This window comes from Castor canadensis, chromosome 6, assembly GCF_047511655.1.
Source record: "Castor canadensis chromosome 6, mCasCan1.hap1v2, whole genome shotgun sequence".
Taxonomy (NCBI): domain Eukaryota; kingdom Metazoa; phylum Chordata; class Mammalia; order Rodentia; family Castoridae; genus Castor; species Castor canadensis.
This window is the reverse complement of record NC_133391.1, coordinates 132,939,311-132,964,045: the sequence shown is the minus strand read 5'-3', so window position 1 is coordinate 132,964,045 and position 24,735 is coordinate 132,939,311. Positions and strand designations below refer to the sequence as shown.

The window sequence follows — 24,735 nt, the reverse complement described above, 5'->3', positions numbered from 1 at the left end:
CCCACCAGCCACTTCCCTAAACCCGTCACAGACTCTAGGCAGAAGGACAACAAAACATTCTCCACAAAGCAGGGAAGGGAAATAAAGGCAAGAGCTCATAGTGCATAAGTCTCCCTCTTGATCTACACTTGAACTTGGCCCATTAATTCTTATGTAAGCCAAAGAGATAGCTATAAAGAAATTTGCTAGGTGACCAATTTTAGGCCATTTTCTTAAAGCTCTGATTTTTAGGTGATCAAAGGACCAGTATTAATGGATATTGATGATAATGTCACTGCTAATGTCACATTCTCTTCTGTGTGCTATATTCTGGTGGCAACAAGGATCCCTTCCCTGTTACCCCTTCCCTTAGAATCACACTCTCCCAGTCCTGTCTGAGGAAAGCATGCCCACTGGCCATGGGCAATTTTTCACGGTTCTCACTTGTTTCTGTTTCATTTTCTAGTGTAACACCTTGAAATTTGAAAGAAAGAAGAAAGGAAACCACATCCTTTGTACTCAAGCATATATGTGGAAGCATTCAAGAACCAAAAACAGCTTTTCAGATTGATTGATGTGGGGACTCCAGCCACAATGAGGAACTCCTGTACATTTCTGGCATCTTCTCTCTCAATTGTCATTTTTCTCCTGCTAATTCCTGGTGGTAAGACTATATCTTTTTATTTCCTTCAAAAGCAAAACTTTCAGTGAACCTTTGGTAATGTTACCTTAGTATTGCTCAAAGAACACATTTTACCCCCAAGCCTTAAAATATTTAGCAATCTTTTTTTGAATTCTAAATATTTCTTTATTTTGGAAGGGAAAAATCTTTTTTGTTTATCTCCAAAAGATAGTAGAACCACCTATGTTTATTGCTGGCAATTCAATAGCTTGAAAACTGCTTAAAAAAAAATACTTGCGTTGGGAAAATAATCAGTAATGATTAGAATGTTTATTGCTGTTTCTCTAGGCTAAGGTCTTCTTGGGAGTACATCAGGACATTGGAAAAGTTCTCTTTTGAGCTACTTCTTTGGTGTAGAAAATGGTAACCTGATATTCCTGCTTTTGTATGAGTTCCACAGGCATGGTTGAAATGCTGTGAATCTGTAGCACTGTTACCTGAAGGGTAAATAGTTCAGGAGTAATTCTAGATTTTCTTTGAAGTGAGGACTCCACTAGGGTTGGGGTAAATTGGGCTCACAATTTATATGGAGGCAGCCATGGTTTCTCCCCGAGGACCATCAGCTTTTGGAGGTAGAAGTGTTGGGCAAGAATTTATGCAACAACCTCAATGCCAGTGAGCAGTGAAAACATGGCAGATTAAAAAATCTGACCGAATCTTTTCTTCATAGAAAAAAACAAAAGCAACTTGTTCTGCTCCACTTTTGTTTCCTGTGTTCAGAGAGAGCAGAGTGCAGAGGAACAGAGACAGCAAAGCAAGGCATTGGACTCTGGAATAGTGGTCTCAACCCTTCTCCATATTAGAATAATTTGGACTTTTTAAAAATATTGGCATCACAAAAAGATAGAACAAAGGCAATCTGCTCTTGCTTGCAAGAAACAGAGAGATGTTAAAGACTTTTTAAATTTTTTTAATTAACCAATATTGGCATCATAGCTTCAGCCTCAGAAATTCTGATTAAATTTAGTGAGAAACAGAGACTGAAGTTTCTAAAAGCTTCCTATCTTCTCTAACTCTCCCCCAAACCCTTCTAAAGAGGGGCTGATTGCAGATGTGGACTTATTCTGAGGCTGGAATATGTGTTTGGACAAGCACAGAACTCTGCAAAAGAGAGTGCTGTGCTGAGTTTACGATTCTGCAGCCCAGAAGGTCCAAAAGTGCACCTGTGGAATCTACCTACACTAGTCACCCAAGAAAAACCTGGAATGTGGCTAACATTCTTTTGGCTTCCTTGTATTCCTTGTTCTTTTATTTCTAGAACCTAGACTCTCACCTTCCCAATTCCTTGTGCAAAGCAGAGACTTGGTCATTCTTTCCCCTTCCACTCACTCTCACCAAACCTTATGAAAAGCTTCTGTGTCTATCTTTGATGCCTTTCTGACAATTTGGCAATGAATTTGCTTTAACTATGGAATAAGAGGCACTGAGTCCTATTTAATAAAACATGAGTCTCAGGAGAAATATTTTAGAATTCAAGAACATGTGGTGTAGAGGTGGAGAGCTGAGAGTCCATCAGAGACACAGGTCCCCTGCACAAGCATGCACGCTTTGCCTGGGTCGCACTGATCTCTATCAATGGAATACTTAGCAGCACCTCTCCTCCTTCCCCTTCCTCAGTGGAAAGGCCTTAGATTAGACAGTGTGGTTTGGTCTAGAGATTGAAGAGGATCCTTAGGTGTTTTTCTCTCAGCCTATGACTTCAATGCCAAGGCTCACAATGACTAAAGCAGTCATGGAGGGTCACAGCTAAAATGTACTAATATCACTCAGTATACTGTGTTTTTGCAAGGGCTTGGGTAAAAAAGGGCAATTGTCAGGCTTCCAAAAACCCCCTCTGCTCCTCCAAGTTAATACTTAAGAGAGTGGGGACACTCACAGTGGTTATCACCACCAGCATCTCCTCCAGCAGTTGCTGCTGGTGCAGACCAGGGTACAGTACTGCCCTTGGCAAGGCCTGAGCACTGAAGCTGCAAGTTTGTGACAGATTTTCATCATGATGGTCCCTGGAACACTAGTGGCATGACTTCAATGGGTGCATCAGCAGGGACCTCCCAGAGGCCAGGATTTACAGTCGGATGTCTGAAGGTTTGTGTGGGGTAGAAGCAGGGTAGGTAAAAGCTCTCACCCGTGCTTTCTCTGCAAGTAGGAAAAGCATGGCTGGTCTTGAAACAGAGTTGTATGGAGAGCTCTTTGGGGTGGGCCCTGGACTGACTTGTCTTTTTCTCCTGAACAGATGGCTGTGTAAGAATCATTGGGGGAAATACGGTGACTCCTCATTCAAGACCCTACATGGTCCTGATTAATCTCAACAAAAGAAACATCTGTGCTGGCGCTTTGATCGCAAAAGACTGGGTGTTGACGGCAGCCCACTGCGTCCTGTGAGTGCTTGGGTTTTTAAAAACACATTTGTACAGATGTTCTAATTTGGGAAATAATAAAAAGCGTACATCTCACTAAGCCATGGGAGATTCACATACATTTCATATGTCTTTGACAAGTTGCCTTAGCCCTAAAGGAAGTTAAGCCCAAAGAATCAGGTCAGTGAGGAAGCAGAAGCCTCGAGCTCTCCCTGAAGTTCTCCCCTAGAGCCTCAGGGCACAGGCGCTGCAAAGCAGTTAGCTACAGCATGGAAAGGACAAACTCGTTAGGCCCTCAGGGGCCTGGGTGCAGCCATCGGGTAAAGAAAACTTGTTTCCAGTGCCTTCCTGCATCTCTTAGGGAGCCCTTCTCGTCTTTAGCCACCACTTACCCCATCAGCCTCTCTACTCTGCAGCCTCTTCCAGGTCTGTACTTTCCTACACCTCTAAGCCAGAGCTGTCCAATATGATAGCCACATGTGGCTTTGTAAATTTAAATTAACTAAAGCTAAATAAAAGTACGAATTTACTTATTCAGTTGCACACTGGCCAGATTCCAAATCCTTAGTCCCCACACATGGCAAGTGGCTACTATATTGGACCAGGGCGATTCAGAGAACATTTCATCATCAAAGTATGCTCTGCTGTAAGGCACGGGTCCAGTGTCTTAAGTGGCACCAACCTCAACTGGTGTCATGGAAAAGAAGCAGTGTGAAGATTGTTTGGTATAGTTTATAGTAGATTGTGAATGATAATAACCTTAGGCAGTAATACATCAGAGTGTATTTTGTTTTTGTTAACCAAAATGAACCTCTGTTCATTTTGTGGCCCTTTTTGTCAGGCCACCATCCCTGCAATAAACACGCACTCAAGGCCATGCAAATAAGGTCCTGGTGTTTGAACTCAAGGCTCTACCACTTGAGCCACTCCACCAGCCCTTTTTGCTTTCATTATTTTTGGGACAGAGTCTCAGGCTTATAGCCAGGCAGGCCTAGACCATGATCTTCCTTCCTATTTATGCTTCCCACATAGCTGGGATGACAAGGGCCATACCCAGCCATTGATTGAGAAGGGATCTCATGAACTTTTTGCCCTGGCTAGCCTTGAACCTCCATCCTCCTGATCTCCACCTGCTGAGTAGCTGGGATTAAAAACACAAGCCACTGTGCCCAGCAAGGAAGTTTTCCCATTTATGATGGAGTGAACTGTTCTCTTACAAAGCTCCCAAGGGCTGAGAATGTAGCTCAGTGGTAGGGGACTTGCCTAGCGTGTTCAAGGCCCAGGGTTCAATCCCCAGCACCACAAGGAAATAAAGATCCCTTCAGTGCACTACTTTATAACTATCAGGTGCCTTTTGCTTCTGTCTATGGATTGCTGAGCACTTTGTTTTCTAGTCTCTATCACAGCTCAATGGGGTGAAGATTGGGGAGAAACAAGCACAAGATTTGGCTTTCTGCCACGAAGTTCTCACTTCCTTTTCAATGAACCTAGTTTAGCTTTTTAAAAATGAACTATTAGAGATGCTCATGATTACCATGGTTTGAAAATGGTTTGCTCTCCAAAGGCTCATGGGCTAGAAGCTTGGTCCCCAAGGTACCCTAACCAAGCTAAGAAGTAGCAGGAGCTTTCAGAGGTAATTTGATCACAGGGCATTGGGAGTGGGTTAGTTGTCACAGAGCACCTCAGCCTCCTTGGCTCTCCCTGGTTTTCTCTATTGTGCACGTGCTCTTCCACACATGCTCACTTCCCTTCCACTTTTTGCCATGAGTTGGCACAGCATGAGGCATTCTTCAGAAGCCAAGCAAGTGGCAGCACCATGCTCTTAGACTGCAAAACCAAGAGCAAAAGGAAACCTCTTTTCTTTATAAATCAACCAGCCCCAGGTATTTGGGTATAGCAACATAAAACAGACTAAGACACTGATGATAATGGATTCATAAACATTCTTTTTACCCTTTAAAGCACACATTTTCTTTGCCACAAAGAATCCCTGAAAGAAGCACTTTTACAAATGATACAATGAAACTAATCAACACATGATATGCTCAACTCCTGACTAAAGATAAACCCAGTAAATAGTGTTGTGTCTATTCCAGGGACAAGAGCTCCAAGGTCATTCTCGGAGCTCACTCAATAACCAAGAATGAGCCAGAAAAACAGATGATGTCCCTTAAGAAACAGATTCCCTACCCATGCTTTGACCCGGATACACATGAGGGTGACCTTAAACTCCTGCAGGTGCGTATCTTTGACTGTCTTCTGGAGTCATAGAAACTTCTACAATCCAGCCTCCTATATGGAAGCCTTTTCTCAGTGCCCCTCCTGGTATAAACTTATATAAAGGGGTCCCCTGAGGGATGGGCTAGAATTTAAGTTACATGTCAGCATTTATCTCATTCTGTCAACTCTTTCTGCTTGTCTTACTACAGCTAAACAAAAAAGCAACAATTAACAAAAATGTGGCCATCCTTGATCTGCCTAAGAGTGGGGAAGATGTGGAACCAGGAACTGCATGTCAGGTTGCAGGGTGGGGCAAGACTTCTAATAAGTCACCTAAATCTGACATTTTGAAAGAAGTCAATATCACCATCATAGACAGAAAAATCTGCAATGATGGACAGCACTATAATTTTAATCCTGTGATTGGACTGAATATGATTTGTGCCGGAAGCCTCAAAGGTGGAAAAGACTCCTGCAATGTAAGTAAAGTAAGATCCCACATGTCAGCTGTTAAGACTAGGGTGTGCAGGCACGGACAAGCTTGGCACGCTGTGTCTTGTCATGGCATTGGAACTACAGGGTCCTACTGCTTTTCAAAGGAAGTTTGACAAGGCTAGCCATGGTGGCTCATGCCTGTATTTTTTTTTTTCATTTTTATTAGCATATATTCATTGTACAGGCGGACTCACTGTAACAATTCCAAATAGGTTTACATTGTACATCAGTTCGATTGCCCCCACCATCTCCCCACTAAACCCACCCCCCCGCCTCACTTAAAGCAGTTGCAAGAGGTTTCATCATTCTATTTCATATATGTACATGAAGCCCATCAACCATATTCCCTCACCTTCATCTCCTCCATTTACTTTGCCCCTTCCCACAAGTACTCCCACATACACTGTACCTATTTTACAGTCCTATCTTTCATTATTAATTCCAGAGTCAATGTCCAAAGGGGTTTTTCGATATATCTCAGCTGTGCATATACTTTACTTAGGTCAGTTCAACGCCTTCCATTGCTCTCCCTTACCCCTTCCCTCCAACTTCCCATGTACAATAACTTTCAATACATATCGCTATATTCTCTACCTGCACAGATGAAATGCATTTCAATATTGATGACTTCTTATCATTCTCTTTTCCTTTCCCACCTCCCCCAAGCTCCACAGAGTTGTTTCACTATTACAAACATGTTCTACATATAGACGTGTATATGATCATATCTTTTTGTGTATACATTTATCTTTGGTTCTATCTTCCACATATGAGAGAAAACATGCAGCCTTTATCTTTCTGAATCTAGCTTATTTCACTTAACATGATGTTGTCCAATTCCATCCATTTACCTGCAAACAACATAATTTCATTCTTCTTGATGGCTAAATCATGCCTGTAATCCCACTATGCAGGAGGCATAAGTAGGAGGATCATTGTACCAGGCCAGCCCAGACAAAAAAACATGTATGATAACTATTTTTTAGTCATCTAAAAAATAAGTAAAGCAAAAAGGGCTAAAAGCATGACTAACCAAGTGCAAGGCTGTGAGTTCAAACCCATTTCATTCCCCTTCAAAAGAAGAAGTTTGACAAACTCAAATACATTAACATGCTCAGCTTAAATGAGCCAATAAAAGTAAGAAATTCATTGCTAGTATGTGGATAGCATACTAGTTTCTTAGTTTTTCTTAGTTTTATATCAAAAGCCACTGAGAGGCAACTTTTTTCTTACTTTTCACATTTTTGTATATAGATCTGAACTTGAAGACCTATGCAACACTAAGGAGAGCTGAGCTCTTGGCTCCTCAAGGGCCTCAGTCTCCTTTGCCACCTCAGCACCAACTCCAAAGTTCCTTTGCCATTTAGCTTGGATGTGTTTGAGATACACCACTCCCCACCCCAGCTTGGCTAAGGATCTCAGACTTGACCAATAGTTTCCTAAAGCTGGGCTCATTCCCCAGTAAACATCACTAGAAAACAAGCCAGCCTCCATCTCAGGGTGGCCAGGGAAAGGGGGGTACAGAATCTGATGAAAATCACAAGTAGAAGAAACACTTTGCAGATTTTGAAGCTCTGACTAAGTACTGCTGTCATTTCTCACCTTTCCTGGAGCTTTCTCTTACCTGAGGTGTGTGCAGTGCATCTGGCTTGGCAGTTAGCAGAGATTGAGAGAGGCAGAAGTCTCCATCCTTCCCAGAACTATGTGTTATCTCAGGACCAAGGCCAGCCAAATGCCAGGAAAAGATGGCGTTCATCTTTGGCACATTCTACTTTCTCTTCTTTACACTCTCTCATCAATGGTCTCCCACTTCCTCCCCTTTGAGCACCCAGAACTTCCTGCTTTTGGAACCAAGATGCAACATCCTAGGGCCACAGCAGCATCCCAGGATACTAGCTTTCTCCCCCCCACTCCGCCTACCAGAAGCCCCCTCTACCGCTGAAGCTCAGCTGTCCTCTGCTCACAATGCCCTGGACTGCATAGTGGTAAATTAAGTGTAATTCTGCATACGAATTGTATGCAGAATACGGACTGTAACAGGTGGGAAAATGCCATGCAGGGAGGACCCAGGTTCTCACATCGTTCCTTATTCCCTATACTCGTAAGACAACTTTTCTCTAAAAGGGGATACTTTGGTTTTGTTTCTTTGGGAAAATAATTTATCTGCTAGAGGAACCTAGAAGACATGGCTTTTATTCTTTGCCTTATTGTATCATTTGTAGCTATTTTGCCTCTTAAGTTAGTAAGCATTTTGAGGAAATGAGAAACAGGAGGGTTGCCTTTCTGGAAGCAGAGAATCAATCTCAAAATTAGTGGAAAACATAAACAATACAAATTTCACTTCAATTTTCATTGGTTCGTAAATAAATCCAGTGAGCCAATTTTAAAATATTTTTAGACATCTTCAACTAAGTCAAGGTTGGTCTTAACTCTGTATTAAATGCTGTAGAATTTCCCCCATTCACTAGTGTCATGATCGACACTGATCCCACACCTGCCCCTGTTGTTTCCTGCAGGGAGATTCTGGAAGCCCACTGCTGTGTAAGGGCTTTTTCCGAGGCATCACTGCCTTCGGCCTTAAAGACAAATGCGGAGACCCTCGAGGGCCTGGTGTCTACACTCTTCTCTCCAAGAAGCATCTCAACTGGATAATTAATACTATGAAGGAGGCAGCTTAGATAACTCTACTCTATTTCATTCACTGTCACTTGTTATCACAAATAAAATCAGTTTGTATTGTTGTGTTATTTCTCTCATGAGTGGATCACCACCAGTAAAATGAAAGTGCCATATGACAACTTCCTGGAAAATGCTAGGGGGAGATGAGGGAATGTCACCAGTGTCGTCTATGTGTCAAGTGGCAAGGGACTTTCTCCCTGGATTACTCACTGCACTAAATCAGTGTAACCCAGCAAGAGTGACAATAAGGTCAGATGAGAAACTGAAATTAAAATTCTAGGGGATAGAGCCAGGCACTGGTGGCTCACATCTATAATCCCAGTTACTCCAGAGGCAGAGAGCAGGAGGCTCTCAGTTCGAAGCCAGCCTGGGCAAATAGTTCCTCGAGACCCTATCTCAAAAAGAACCTTCACAAAAAAGAGCCCAAGGTGTAGGCCTTGAGTTCAAGCCCCAGTACCACAAAAAAAAAAAAATTCCAGGGGATACAAATAAAGTGCTTAGCCAACCACGAAAATTATGCAACCAAAAGTCAGCCTTATTTCTTAGTAGCTTGCATTTAAGCCTTGGATTCTCTCGGTGTTTCTTGTCTCTCCTTGACCTTGAGCCTGGGAAGCTCTAATCAAATGGTGGTTGTAATGGCTGCCATCCCATCACAGGGCATGAGTGAATGAACTGCGGCCAGAAAGTTCCCTTTGGAAAAAGCCTCACGTTCATTCAGCATTTTGAATGTAGTAGGCAATCTTCATCCCAGCAGCCATTTGAGATGTGATCACGTGAACAGATTCCTCCAATTTCCATCAGAAATATTATATTCATGTATGTAAATATACATGTATACACACATACATACATGGCATATCTCAACACTAAAACACAGCTTCTTTAATTTTATTCATGTACATTAATTGTACAAAGGGACTTCACCATGGAATTTGCACATATGCATATATTACACTTTGGCCAGATTAATTCCCCATTCTCCTTCTTTTCCCCATCCCTCTTCCTCCATTTTTGAACAGTTTTGTTAAGTTTTTGTTTGTTTGTTTGTTTTGTTTACATTTTTTTTCCTTTTTCTTTTATTATTCATATGTGCATACAAAGCTTGGTTCATTTCTCCCCCCTGCCCCCACCCCCTCCCTTACCACCCACTCCGCCCCCTCCCTCTCCCCCCCCTCAATACCCAGCAGAAACTATTTTGCCCTTATTTCTAATTTTGTTGTAGAGAGAGTATAAGCAATAATAGGAAGGAACAAGGGTTTTTGCTGGTTGAGATAAGGATAGCTATACAGGGCGTTGACTCACATTGATTTCCTGTGCGTGGGTGTTACCTTCTAGGTTAATTCTTCTTGAACTAACCTTTTCTCTAGTACCTGTTCCCCTTTTTTGTTAAGTTTTATTATGCTATCTTCATACATATACACAGTATACTTCAGTATTATTCACACATCCCCATCATTAAGAGACAGCAGCTTAAAAAAAAGGAAGGGGCACAGCTTAGACTGACTAAAACACTGGTCACTGGTTTGTAACCATGGATGCCCCTCAGAGTCATTAGACTATTTAAAATTACCAATGCTCAGAAGCCTCTCTAGAAATTCTGATTTAATGGATATTTGGTGGGATCCAGGACATAGTATTTTAATGTGAATTCAACAGTGCCAACATGCAGCCAAGAATGAGAAGTCCTATACTAGAACTGAAGTCTGGTCCTAACTTCTAAGAGAGTCACTAGGTTAGACACTTGCTATAATCATTAATAACTATCTAGGATTATAACTGCAATAAAAATGGAATATCCCTACTGGTAATATTTATCACAGATTTTGAACTCCATCCATTTTAAAAGTAGTTGTATGGAATCCTCATTCACAGCTAGAAGAAGTACAAATTGGCACCTCTTGGGAAAATTAGCAGTGTCTATTAAAACTCAACATATATATCTTATGTAGTAGCAATTTCACTCCTGGTATGTACCAAACTGAAATGAGTGTTTTTGTCCATCAAAGATGTATTCAACAATGTACATAGCAACTTTATTCTTAAAAATCAAACACATAAATAATTCAAGTATCCATTCCAAACAAAACAGATAAGTAATTTTACATTCATATAACAGAATATTTTACACCATTGAAAATATATATAGTTTTGTGCAATATAAGCTTAGTGTTGAAAGAATGGTGACTAGTCTCATTCCACATTAAGTCTGTGCTGCATAAATGTATATTTGCAGCATGATTCCACTATTTTGAGAGTAGGCATCAGGAAAAACTAGTCCATGATAACAGAGGTCAGAATAATGGAGGGGTATTCACTGGTAGGAGGCACAGGAGATCCTTTTAGGATACCAGAAATGTTCCTATCTTTATCTGGATGGTGGCTACACAGTTATCTATTCATAATCTAAACACTAATTAATTAGAAGAAATGGCCTTGGGTTGTGACAGTTTCATGAGACTGTTCAAACAGAAGTACCCAAAACAAAATGGTAGGGAACACTGGAAATTGTCTAATTGTTTTGTTCATCCCCTAGCTAAGCACTGTCTTACACTTTACACTTAGCTAATTAAGAAGTTCCCATTAAAACTACTTGGGAAAGGCCCTGGGTTCAATACCCAACACTACAAAAAAAAAAAAAAAGCTTAAAGAAGAGTTCATACTGCAGAATAGTGACACTTGCAGCTTTTGATGGCCTAAGGTTTCTAAAGCAAGAATTACTTGTATCAAGCAGATTTTCTAATTTAGAAAACAGGGAAAAGAAAAGAATTTATTGGCAAGAGAGTCCTAACTCCCCTTGTATATACTATTCTGCTTTTCAGTTATCAAGATTTTTGTTGCATTTTATGGATTTGGGAGGGGAGGAATGGGGAGAGGATATGTATCAGGCTTTTTTTTAAGTTTATGGCAAAGAAAGTAAATCACTCAATATTAATTATGTGGAATGTGCAGCCTGTTCCAAAGGAAAGCATGATGTATGCTCCCTCATGGCCTCAATCTGATTGTCCAGGGAAAAAAAATAATTGTGTTAAAACTAAAATAACCAAAGAGTTACATAGTAATAAAAGATTAAAAAATAAATGGCAATAGTATATTAATTACAAATAGGTGATACAGACTAAGCCAAGAATTCAAACCAAGGTTAACAGAATTTCAAAACACTTTCTGGAGAGGTGAGGATTTGTGCAGAGGTGTGAAGAAAAGGAAGAGACAAGCAAGAATTCCAGACCACAAGAAAGGCACCAACAAAGGTTCTAATGCAGAAAATCAAAAGTCTTAATGTTGGGGTAGGAGTGTGTGAGGAGAATTAGCATAAACTGACTAATGAACTTGAAGGAATCTCAGCAGTGATGAGATCCAAAATCATCTTCTTGCAGATGTTGCAAAACAACCAAGGTCATGCAACCAGTTTATGGCAGAGTCAAGAAAAGAATAAGTCCTCTAACTTCAGATCCTGGCTTAGGGCTCCAGAGGCTGAGGCCAGGGGTTTAGGTAAATAGAGTGTCGTTGAGGGTTTCTGAGCAGGGGACTGACAGCAATGGCACCATGTTTTTAGAAGTTTGACCTACTAGTGGTATGGAGACCTGACAAGACACCAGAGACAGGAAAACCAGTTAGAAGGCAATTACAATGGACTGGTCATCAGGTGTCAAGGACACAACTTGAAGAAACAAGAGAAAAGGGCTGAACTGAGGAAGCACAGAGGAAAATACTCAAGAGGCTGGATGACCAGGATAAGGATGAAACCATTAAGAGGGCGCTATGGTTTGAATGTGTGCTCAAAGTTCATGTGTTGGGAACTTAGTCCCCAACACAACAGTGTTGGGAGTTGGGGTCTAATGAAAGGTGAATAGGTCAGTCATAAATGGGTGAACGTCATTATCTTGGGAGTGGTCTTGTTATAAAGGTGACCACCTCTTGCTCTCTGGTCTCTTGTATGTACTTTCCTGGTCTTCCCTCTTCTGCCATGAGATGACACAATGCAAAGGCCCTCTCCAGATGCCAGCGTCATGCTCTTGGGACTCCCTAGCCTCTGTAGCCACGATCTAAAGACTGCCATTGTTTATAAGTACCCAGCTCGGTTTTCTGTTAGGGCAACAGAAAACAGACTAAGATGGAGGGAAAGGGAGTCCACAAAAGAGCTATAGTACATAGCATATGTAGAAGGATTTTAATGAGTGCTTTTCAAGTGACTAGATTGTGCTTTCAATGGATTCAGTTTGAGCTAAAGCTAGAAAAAGATCTCAAAAGGGAAATATTCAGAGGCAATCAAAAAGTATGAGATTAGAACTTCAGAGAAAAGTCAGGTGGGAAAGAAATATTTAGGAATCTTTGCTGTAGACATTACTCTGACTCACACAAGGAAAATCGTTCTTTAAGAAAGAAGGAAGAAATTGCTGGACCTGGCTCAAGTGGCAGAGCACCTGCCATTAGGGCCTGCACCCCAGTACCACCAAAAAGGAAGGAAGGAAGGAAGCAAGGAAGGAGAGGAGGAAGGAGAAAGAAGAGAGAGAAGAAAAAAGTAAAGATGATCTCTGGGATGAACCGATGTGGGTTGCAACACACAAGTGCATGGAAACAACGCTCTTATTATCTCCTATATTTTCTCTTCAACAGACTCAGGACAAGCAATGTATATACATGTAAGTAAATGTAAAACTGATAAAATAAAAGGAAAAAAAGAGCATGAAACCATAAACAAAGAAAGGTCAGGAGAGTAGCCATGGCATCAGGAAGAGCACGACACTTTGTCTGATGCTCCCGACAACCTCACCAAGGCAAACAAAGCTAGAAGGGGCCCAGGGACTGGTCACACTTCCACACACAGGCTGTCCCATCTGCGGCGGCAGAAAACACCCAGGTCTGGTCTGGACTCAAAGCCAGGTGCAGCACCCTGCCTCTGTGGCCTGGGGGAGAAGGAAGTCAGCTCTAATCCACATTTCAAACCTATGCAGCATCGCATCCCAGGATCAAGGACTTCCTCATGTCCTGGGTTCAAGAATGGCTTCTGTCCAGCGGTGCTGGCAGACACCAGTCAGGCTGACTCAGGCACCACTCGTGAGTAAGGGTTTCTTCTCCTCTCTGATCAGTGCCCTGTGGCTACACGATACATATCCAGAAACTGGTGGGTGAAAATAACAGAAACTGATTTTCTCAGTCTGGAGACAGGAAGTCTGAGAAGGCTCTAGGGGAAATGCTGTCTCTTCCAGTTCTGGCACTCTCAGCCATCCTTAATTCATTACTCTAGTGTTAATCTCTGCAATGACACCTGTCATTGGCTTTGGAGCCATGATTTTATCTCAAAAATCTTAACTTAATCACATTTTCAAAGACCCTTTGTGCAAATAAGGTCACATTCATAGGTTTCAGAGATTTGACATGGATATCTTTTAGAAGACTATTTTTTTAGCCTACATAACCACTCATACCCCAATTGTTCTTAGTTCTATCTTCTGTAATCTACCAACACCCAGGGACTGTCATGGCTGTGTTCCTATCACCCACCCTGACCTTCCCCAAAGCCATCCCTTTGGTACCTCAGTACCAAGAAACTAAGCAAATAAACTGATGTAGCTTAATACAAAGGACCCACAAAGCCCTCCCACAAAGCATGCATGAGTCTCACTTGGGAAATTCTGGAAACAATGTCCTTCCCTTATTGACTATTCCCAAAGAACATTCTATAGCATAATAGTTTTATATGAGGTTAATAGGTATTAAAAACAAAAAGAGTGTTTAATGGTCACATTAATTTTGGAACTCATTAAGAAAATTTAAACTTGTTTCCTATTTCAGGACTTCTTTGTTTTAGCGTTGCTATGCACATTATAAATGTTTTGGAGATGAAGTTATAACAGGCCTCATTTCTCAAACTTATCTGATTATACAGTCCTTTTGACTTGACCATCTCAAGGAACTCACTAGGGCCCCTTGGGAAATGCTTTGCAAAACCTAGCTTAACTCAAAACTTTAGGACTAAACAGACAAAGATTACTCCATAAAAGGAGGCTGGGACTGGTGAGAATTGGAGAGAGGAGGCATCAGATACATTTTTCAGTTGGAAGGTATTTGGGAGCCCAACTAAAATCAAACCGGGTGGTGGCCCTCTTCACAAGACCAACACTGCTTACAACTCAATTGAGAGCGGGAATTTGAGACATAATCATGTACTGTGATACGACATTCTCAGCAGAAAGGAGTAAGCATATACTCTTCTGCTCCTGAAGGAAACATACCTTAAATACTTGGGGGTTTTTTTGCACCTTACACACATTACTCCTAATGCTGTGTTTTATACATAATCTGTGTATACACGTATGCACACAGCACACACATACACACCAGGAAGAAGTGCCACAAAAGGAACATAAGATTGGCTCTGGATGTGTTGATACATAAAGAAAGCTAGATTCATAGACACACTGTAGCCCCCTTCTTTTATAGGTTAAAAAAAAGATTTAGGGATATCAACCATCTCATACGCAGTTATGCAGCTAGTTAATAGCAGAGCCAGAACTAGAATCCAATTCATTGCTCCAACCATTAGACCAAACTCCAGTCCCAGAGCAAAGAAAAGTCTCTTCTTCTATTGAAAGGCCACTATTTTTTACCTAAATTTTAAACAAAAAACAGCTTGTTTTAAAAAGATAAATAGAGAACATTGCAGTAAGGCTTTTAAATTATTTTAACCTGTTTCTTCTCATTTTAATCTAATTTTGTTGGTATATTTATGGAACTTGTTGACTTTAGCTACTCTAAAATACATTTAGGAAAGTTAATTTTTTATCAGAAGCAGGCAGTAAAGTAACTTTTAGAAACAGGGAATTTGTACACATAATGGATTGTTTAATTAACAAATAAAATTTCAGTAATTAATTTTAATGGCTCACTTTTGAGACAAAAAAACAAAGAAGAATTCTAAAATACTCCCTCTTTTTGTCTTCTCTGAGTATTTTTGCTACTCTCCTTTCTCTATTACTGGACACTAAGGTCCTTTATGGGAAAATGTTAATATATTTGAAGTCATAGGTTCAGGGAGAAAATTGGCATTTAGAGAGCTCTCTTACTAAACAGCCACACATTTCCATTGACTTCTGCCAGGAAGCCCCACGCATGTCATTCATTATGTGCACTTTTCTAAGCCTTATATTAAAATAATGCTTCTAAGGAGAGAGAGCTTTTTTACATTAAGTATAACAGCAATAAAAATGCCTTCATTCTCTACTATCATGTGTTGAACTGAATGGGAATTAAGAAGACAAAAGAAAAAATAAGTAATGGAGAAAGAAAAAGATCCCAAATCTTTATCAAAGCAGGCTTTGAAAGCTATCTTGATTTAAATTGGGTTGCAGCTTCTAGAACTTTCTGGGGAATCACATTTGGACTAAAAAAGCAAAGGCATTTTGACATCCTTTTCCCATATCAGTGACAATCTTAAGAGATAATGGGAAATGCCATCATTGTCTCAGAAAAAGTTCCTCTTTTAAGGTTTACAGTCCTCAAGTTCCAAGAATAAGGTCACTGAAAGTGTTGAAAGTTGTGTGTTCTTCACGCTACTGTCGTCACAAACCAGACCACATATCTACACGTTCGCTATGGACGATGAAGTCAAGTCAAAGGCCAGGCCTCACCTGGAAGCTAGAAAGTTACTTACTCCTGTTTTTTTTTTTTTTTTTTTTTTTTCATTTTTCTTTTATTATTCATATGTGCATACAAGGCTTGGTTCATTTCTCCCCCCTGCCCCCACCCCCTCCCTTACCACCCACTCCACCCCCTCCCGCTCCCCCCCCTCAATACCCAGCAGAAACTATTTTGCCCTTATTTCTAATTTTGTTGTAGAGAGAGTATAAGCAATAATAGGAAGGAACAAGGGGTTTTGCTGGTTGAGATAAGGATAGCTATACAGGGCATTGACTCACATTGATTTCCTGTGAGTGTGTGTTACCTTCTAGGTTAATTCTTTTTGATCTAACCTTTTCTCTAGTACCTGGTCCCCTTTTCCTATTAGCCTCAGTTGCTTTTAAGGTATCTGCTTTAGTTTCTCTGCGTTAAGGGCAACAAATGCTAGCTAGTTTTTTAGAGAACCTATATTCAAATAAACTTACTCCTGTTTTAAAGCTTAGAAATCACCATTCTTTTATAGGGGGAACAATAATAAGTTATCTTTCTTCTGTAATCAGGTGGGTGAGGCCTCTTAGCTAAAATTTCACCCCGGAGAATCATGACTGTGGTAAACAGGGAGAGGCTTAGTAAAGGTGTGGCCACAATCTACATCGGCTTTTTTCAAAACTCTTTCACCACAACCCACAGCCCAAACTTCATCTTCCGTGCAACCTTACACTGAGGCACATACACATGTACTGCCTGTCTACAGCAAAAGTTTTACAGAGCACCTACCTTTTCATTTTTCCATACAATATGTAGCATTCTATTCTGCAGTATGCTACTTCATTTTTTCATGTTGATCCTGTCTGGTTACATTCATAATCCAGTGATTTGTTACCCTGCCCCCCCCCCTCAGTTTAGAAGACCCTAATCAGATCTCAGTCACGAGGATGTATGTTAAAGCACTGTGCTTAACCCACAGTGGAACACAAACTCACAATGAAAACAAGAGGAAGCTAAGCACCAAAGTACGCCCACTCCACAGGGCAGTGTTCTCTGAAGCGCGTGGAATGGGCTCAGGATGCCCCCTACAAAGACTTCCCAAGGTGCTGGGAAACACTGAACACGATAACCTCCTCATGAAGAATCCCGACACGTGGAAAGCATCTTTAGGAAAGAAGTGTTCTTGTTTAACCCAGAACTCCAAAATCATCTGACGCATGATATGTTTTTGTATAACAACCACTTTTGGAAAGTGTTTGGGTCAGAGATGAAAAATGGCTCAAAAGCCATCACATCTCCTTCAACCACAAATGTTTTTACAAGGAGAAACGGTTAAATGAGTTATTTGGTATTCTTTCAAATATTGGTGAAAATGAATCACAAGGAGTTAAGACTGAAGTACTGACAGAGCCTGTGAAGGTCAGAGAAATAAGGAAATGTACCTTGGGCTGGAGGAATGACTCAGGTGGTGGAGTGCAAGCCCCGGAGTTCAACTCCCAGTACCACAAAAAAAAAAAAATGTGCTCCATATATTCTTTTTTGTTTGTCTGTGTGTGCGTGTGTGTGTGCGTGTGTGCGTGTGTGTGTGTGTGTGTGTGTTCGTTTAAGATAGCATCTTGCCATGTAGCCTACACTAGCCTAGAACTCGCAATCCTCCTGCCTGGACCTTCCAAGTGCTAGGATTTTAGACCTGTGCCACCACACCAGCAAGTGTAAGTATTCTTTATTGTAAGCATCGGCAAATTGATTCGAGTATCTATCTGGTGCCGCCACCTAGCTAAGGCCTTACATAACTGCTGGAATTTGTAAAGAACCAGAGTTCAAGGTTTCATTTTAAATCCTTCTCTAATTTGAAAAGCCCCAGGAAATTCCATGTCTTATGACTAAAAATATAGAAAGAATCAACTTATGCTCCTCCCACACTTGTGCCCAGTCACCAAAGTGGCTCTATCAAAAATTGCCTGTGTTCTTACATACAGACCACAGAACATGACTAGAGTCTACTCAGCATGGCCAACAGAGGCAGGAAGTGGGTCTGATTGGGGTGTTTTGTTGCCAAATAACATTCTCAGAATCTCCGAAGAGAGGCATGGTGTTAGTCCTCCCTAACTCTGAATGTTTGTTTTCTGTATGTCTCCTCCCACGACAGACAATGCTTCTTTTGTACACCTGTGTACCCTGCATCCTAAAAATTGATAAATAAATAATAAATATATAAATTCTTGGGATTGACCCAGAGGCAAGGCTGAGTGGAGAGAGGAAGAAAATGGGATACCTTAGTGCTCTGTTCCTTCATCAGCCACCACTTTTGTCTTCCTGTCTCTCAGGGCTGGGTAAAAGGAGACACCTATTTATCCTTGGACTCTACATAGTTTTAAAACCCTGAGGACAGGGTCTGATCCTTCCCCATCATGTGTCATTTTATCAAGAAGGACCCAATAAAAGTTTGTAGAAATCAACTGAGAAAGAATAGCATTCTGGGCTTGGGGTTTGGCTCAGTGGAAGAACACATGCTTAATATGCACGAGGCCCTAGGTCTGATGAAAGAGAAGAAAAGGAAAAGAAAAAGAAAAAGGTGGAGTGGCTCAAGCACTAACAGGCCCTGAGTTCAAACTCCAGTGCTACCGTAAAAGGAAGGAAAGAAGGAAGGAAGAAAGGAACAAAGGAAAGAAGGAAGGAAAGAAGGGAGTATGCCTTGAAAGCACAGATGTTCAGAGGAAGCCTCGTGACTTTTCGTGGTCTCTCCTTATGAAACAAGGTCTCGCCCTTTCAGCTGTCCTTGTCTTCCGCATTGCTAGATGTTCTTTTTTTTTTTAATTTTTATTGTTTTATTATTCATATGTGTATACAATGCTTGGGTCATTTCTCCCCCCTGCCCCCACCCCCTCCCTTACCACCCACTCCTCCCCCTCCCTCTCCCCCCCACCCCCTCAATACCCAGCAGAAACTATTTTGCCCTTATCTCTAATTTTGTTGAAGAGAGAGTATAAGCAATAATAGGAAGGAACAAGGGTTTTTGCTAGTTGAGATAAGGATAGCTATAAGCTATACAGAAAGTTGACTCACATTAATTTCCTGTGCATGTGTGTTACCTTCTAGGTTAATTCTTTTTTATCTAAACTTTTCTCTAGTTCCTGGTCCCCTTCTCCTATTGGCCTCAGTTGCTTTTAAGGTATCTGCTTTAGTTTCTCTGCATTGAGGGCAACAAATGCTAGCTAATTTTTTTAGGTGTCTTACCTATCCTCACCCCTCCCTTGTGTGCACTCGCTTTTATCTTGTGAGCTAGATGTTCTTCAAAGTAAGATAAATTAAGAGTTCAAACATTCCTCAGGATATCACTTTATAATCCATACACATATGCAAGGAGTAAAAGACTCAACAATTTTAAGTGATAAACAGTCGTAGTCAACTTCAGAAACACTCATCTACACTCTCTCTGAGGTGGGTTGGGTGTAGGACTCTTTCCTCTATTGAAATATATACATCAAAGAACCTGAAGGAGAAAAATCTTTCATTCAGGGCTTTCCCCATCAATGACAGCTCACTTTGCCATAAGTCCTTGCATTTTACTCACCTACTTATTTACCAAAAAACCCACCTGACCTGGTCAGTGTAGGACAGGTCCACAGAGTTACATTTCTGGAGCACCTTGGCCTGTTTGCAATCTCCTTTGTCTTAGGTAGCCAAATTAGGGAACAAATCTGTAATAGTGGACATAAAATACAGAATTCTAGCAAATTTTCGTTCATTAGGAACGTACTTAAACTGATTCTTCACAGCATGATCCGCCCACTCCTCCCCTCCTCCAGTCACAGCTGGGATTAACGTATTACAGGAATTGTATTTGTTCTAAGAAGTTTTATTCCAAAGCAACAAAGAATAAAAAATACAAATAGGCTTAGGTATAAAGAACATGAATTTAAGTGAACTATAATCACTAGCCAAGAGTGGCCAGACCGCTATCAAGCTTCACAGTGAAAGCAACAGTGAGAAAGAAGAAAAATGGAAGGAAAAAAAAAAGTATAAATTAAATTAATCCTGAACTCAAAGGTTGAGAGCTCTTACAGAAAAGAATCTCTTGGGAAGTGAAACTCCCTTTGGACTCAGTAGATGACGAGAGGCATGCTTGGATCCAATGCTCTTTCGTAAATTATTTTCATGAGATTCTAGGAGATGGACATGAAGGTGGGCTCCAGAGGAGATATCTACCTGAGTGTTTATACTTGGGATCTGGATGCTCCTCCCAGTATTTATATCCAAAATGTGCAGGCATCCATCCTTCATTCCTCCTCCAACAGCAAGGACCTCAGACTGCCAGGGACACCAATCCATGGCCTTTAAAATTCCAAATAACAATAGCACAGGAAGGTCAGCCTTGGGGAAGGTGGGCTCACAAATGTGATGCACTCAGATACACAGAAATCCCAGAGCTTTTCAGTTTAACAGCTTTCCTGGGCCTCCCATCCAAAGGCAGGGACAATTTCACCTTCCAGAAATGATTTCCTAGGAAATAGAAGCCACTCTGGAAAGGAAAGCACCTGGTAGGGAGCTTCTCTAAATTACGCTAACAATTGTGGATATTTTTACCACAGAAAAATTATACAACAACATAGTTTTTAAAAAACTACATGAAACACATCCTATGGGACAAAAATCTACTGGTGGAGTAGTTCATGGATGTCCCTAGAATTTGGTTCTGAAATGTAGCCTTCTGGTTTGTCCACCTGTGTCCTTGGTTCTAGGTAGTGGTCAGATAAAAGAAAGCTACAAGTAATTACAACTCAAAAATCTCATGCATTTCAAATCCTAATACAATTCAGAAAATAAAATTTATTTATAAATGACTATAGTTAATTCTGAAAATGGGATTTAGTATCTCACATATGTACTGATAACTGAAATGACTAGTAAAAATTATTTTAAAGAATATTCTAACAAATATTTTAGTTACATTTATCTAAGTATCTTTATAAATCATTCTAGTAACTGACCTCACTTTTGCATATTATTTCTATACATGAAAATATTTTACAGAGTAACAAACATTGTGTTTATACTGTTTTATTTTTCTGTTGCTTATTATATAGTTTGCCATGTTTTAACGTTCCTTTAATAATTATTATTTTTAACAATCTCATTACATTCCATTATGCTGTTGAATACTGATTTTTGTTCTAATGCTGGACCCCAGTTGGTTTTTTATTTTATTTTGGTTTGGCTTGTATAGTGTTTGGTTGAGTTTTTAGAAAGAAGTGAATTTTGTTTTGTTTTTATGTTTCATTTGTTGTTTGCTATTGTAAAAAACACTATAATATATTCCAGATGTCTTTTGTTTCTGATAAAGTTTTCAGGCACATTTCAAAGGGCAGATATAACATTTTTCCAAACACTTACACAGTTTTATAACACCAATATCAAATGAGTATAATAATTTCTTCCTAGTGAAAAGTTACTTAGAATTAAATATATTCCTTTATATCTAGTGAAATTATAATTACAAAGCAAATTATAAGGGTGATTTATTCGCACTTCTCCTATTAGCAAGACTGAACTTCTTCCTGTGTATATGTGTGCCTCTAGTACTCCCCTTTGTAAATCGCTTATTGTTTTGCCTATTTAAATACATACATCTTAACGCTTTTCTTAAAAAACTGAGTCCATTTTTAAAACACACATCTGAATATGCAGTAGATGCTCTTGTCACCAGTCTTCATTTAACCAACTTGCTAAGTTTACATAGTTCTCCATTCCTCCTATAAAACAGAGTTACTCCTACCCATGACTAGTCTTCTGGAATGCTCTATGACTCTGCTCCCACTAATTAAGTTATAGGTTTGTAGAGCCCACTATGTTTTGCCAAACCTACGTACAGCAGATGAACTTGTTATAAATGTGTGGTTTACTTACAATCACACATAAATATTTGATTAAATTGCCTGCTTTATTTGGGCTTAAAGATAGCTGTTATTTCTAGGTTAAATGTTTTGGAAGGTCTGTATGAAGACTGGTCTCTAAAAAGACACATTGTTAAATTAGATGTGGCAGAATTAACTATTAAAAATGAGAAAAAAATGTATGACATTTACATGGAGTATGCATTCTGATTGCTTCATGACTGGCTTTAAGTTTCTGCTGTACTTTAAACAAAGTGTATTTTCTAAAATAGCTGCAACACTATTTGCCATCCAACAGATCCTTCTGGGACATTGTCCTTCCCTTCTCAAGAGGTGGAATGTAACCTCTCTTCCTTTGAATCAGGGAGGACTGGTGATGAGCTTGTAACCAACAAACTGAGGTGAAAGTGGCACTGTGCACTTTTAATTAGGTCATTAAAGGTGATGCTGCTTTCACTCTGTTCTCTGAAATGCTAGAGCTGTTACCCAGATGCACGAAGTCCAACTGTTGTGAGGAGGCCATAATGAGCCTCGGCCATGGGAGAGGTTCTGAAATTACATGACATTCCAGGGAAGGGTACCTGGCTGGCCCACAGCTGGTCCAGCCCCCATCTCTTCTAGCTTTCTTCACTGTACTGCAACCTCATGAGAGATCCTGAGCCAGAACTGTGCAGACAGGCCTTTCCTTTCCAGACTCCAGACCCAGAGAAATCACAAGAGATAATAAAGGGCTTTAATCCACTACATGTGGAGTAATATATTGCACAGCAATAGGTAATCAGAATAGATACCATAAATAGAAACCTTGGACAATGAAAGATGATTACAGTTCATAAAAGAATGGCCTTATATGGTGAATGAATATATGTGTATCTTAATAAATATGGTGAATGTAATGCTTTTAGTCAAAATAAAATACAAGTTATATGCATGGTACTTCACAGCTACCTGCCTTCATCATCTTTTTCAAGCAACCATTCATCCACACCCTGACTGGGCTATTTCATGAAACACAAAATCTTGCATATAATTCAAAAGGCTCAAAAATTCCCAAGCTTATGGACCCCAGTTTTATCACATGATGGTATCAGTATTTGTTATATTTTTTAACATATATTCTAATTAGCTCTTACTATAAACAAACTAGACAAAACTGGAAGCTATGCCATGAGAAGAATCACACAGATATCAACCTCTGAAGTCCACTGTGCTACACCAGTTGGCTAGTTGGTGGGGAATGTAAGGACACGTGCATAGCAACTGTTCTTGTGATTCCCTAGCTATTGGCCTCCAGTAGGCTTGGCTTGCTATGCTTTCCAGAGACTCTGTCTTAGTGAAGAGGACTTTCATTTAGTCAGTCAGATCGCTGTATTTTCAACAAGGCATCTAAGAAGGTAACTTGCTTTGCTTGGCTTGGGGTTTTCATCTGTTTTTTATTTTGCTTTGTTTTCTTTTAGTATTTTGTTTGCAAACAGAATATTTTATTTACATTTTTTCCTAGATTTTTAAAGTTATTAGTAGTGGGAATATGGACCTAAAATTACTTCAGTGTCTTGTAATCATTAAAAACCAGTGCTGCTGGGCCAGTACCACAGTCACAGCAATCACTGTAAATTCCATCCTTTATGAGGAAACTCCATGGTAGCATTTTTGTTCTCATTCTAGTAAGTTTGCTTATAGTTAATAAAGTAGAACCATTTCTTTGCTCTATGAGTAATAAACATTCTGGAACTCTTGTTAAGGTTAATACATACACCTGTTAACACCAAGGTCTCCAAGAGGGAAAGTATGGATTATTTACTAGAAATAAGAATCTCAAATACAGAGAAACAAACAATTATAGAGATCATGATGGAATGTTGGTTTAACTCTAGCACCCTTTCTCCTTCTTCCTGTAATGGGTCTCCTTTCTTGGGTGTGAGCTCGTGACCAAGGCCCATCAACGTGCCCATATCTGTGGTCACAATTACCCATTGAGACACAACAATGTAAGCAAACGCAGCCCAGAGTCCTTGCAAGCACTTTTCCACTGGAGTAGTAGGAAAGATGGCTTCTTATCCAGAGCCATTGGGGAAAATCTGAAGCTAAAGCTATAAGAGCCACCTTGCCCACAAAATGAAGTCTAAAGGAAGAGTGGAACTAAACAGAGATAAACAGAACCAACAGCCAAAAGGCAGGGATCAGGAGACATCATTCAAGGTCCCAGATCCAGCCAATGTTTGAAACAGCTGTAGGTACCCAGGACTCCACAGTTACATGAGAAAATAAATTTTCTTTATGGTTAAGCTCAAGCTTGACCTTGACTTCAGTCACCTACAATCAAAAACTCTGACACCTGCTGAGTATAAATTCCACTGCTTTTCAGAAGAATGATAGCAAAACTCTAAAAAAACCATGGAAGAAGAAAAATCTCAAAATATTGGTTGGTTTTCTTTTTACATATGAAGGACACGTAGTGGCCTCTTAGAAAGCTGACAGCTATTGGATTTCATACCTTAACTGCTGTGGGTTGAGGTATGACTTTCAGTGGTTGGCCCTGAGCAGAGGCACCTGGATAGTGGGACCATATTGTCAGCAGTCCATCACTACAGCCACTGGAAAGCAGCCTGCCATCTGGTGACCACTTCAGAGCACACACAGCTTGCTTGTGACGAAGTGTTCCCACGTGATGCTGGGCGACCCGAACATCATGATGATAAACACGTCCCAGTCTCGACCCACTGCATGGGAGGGAAAGAGGCAGGTTCACATGATAAGAAAAAAATGAAGTTCTGCTGCTCCTTCAAATGAAGGAGCATTTGAAAACATGGAGGAAAATAAAAAC

The 24,735-nt window shown here is 40.3% G+C and overlaps 2 protein-coding genes across 2 annotated transcripts in view; one reads left to right on the top strand and one right to left on the bottom strand.

Annotated features, from left to right (window-relative positions):
• Positions 1–484: 484 nt before the first annotated feature.
• LOC109685098 (granzyme A) lies at positions 485–8,480 on the top strand. The gene is made up of 5 exons (XM_020161795.2): positions 485–643; positions 2,895–3,039; positions 5,115–5,256; positions 5,448–5,717; positions 8,250–8,480. Exons 1-5 carry the CDS (start codon positions 574–576, stop codon positions 8,409–8,411), a joined length of 789 nt encoding a protein of 262 aa, XP_020017384.1. The 5' UTR covers positions 485–573; the 3' UTR covers positions 8,412–8,480.
• A 4,695-nt stretch (positions 8,481–13,175) lies between these two features.
• Positions 13,176–24,735, bottom strand: part of Cdc20b (cell division cycle 20B) — a 59,553-nt gene continuing 47,993 nt past the window's right edge. Inside the window, 4 exon segments of the mRNA XM_074077882.1 lie at positions 13,176–13,316; positions 19,616–19,718; positions 20,227–20,352; positions 24,406–24,631. Of these exon segments, the coding sequence (XP_073933983.1) occupies positions 13,198–13,316; positions 19,616–19,718; positions 20,227–20,352; positions 24,406–24,631 (574 nt within the window). The 3' untranslated portion in view covers positions 13,176–13,197.

Bases quoted from the DNA above. Each gene is read 5' to 3' on its own strand.
- LOC109685098 (XM_020161795.2), top strand. From the start codon at position 574: ATGAGGAACTCCTGTACATTTCTGGCATCTTCTCTCTCAATTGTCATT. The intron at 644-2,894 runs GTAAGACTATAT...TCTCCTGAACAG, and splicing joins TCTCCTGCTAATTCCTGGTG to ATGGCTGTGTAAGAATCATT. The intron at 5,718-8,249 runs GTAAGTAAAGTA...TGTTTCCTGCAG, and splicing joins GTGGAAAAGACTCCTGCAAT to GGAGATTCTGGAAGCCCACT.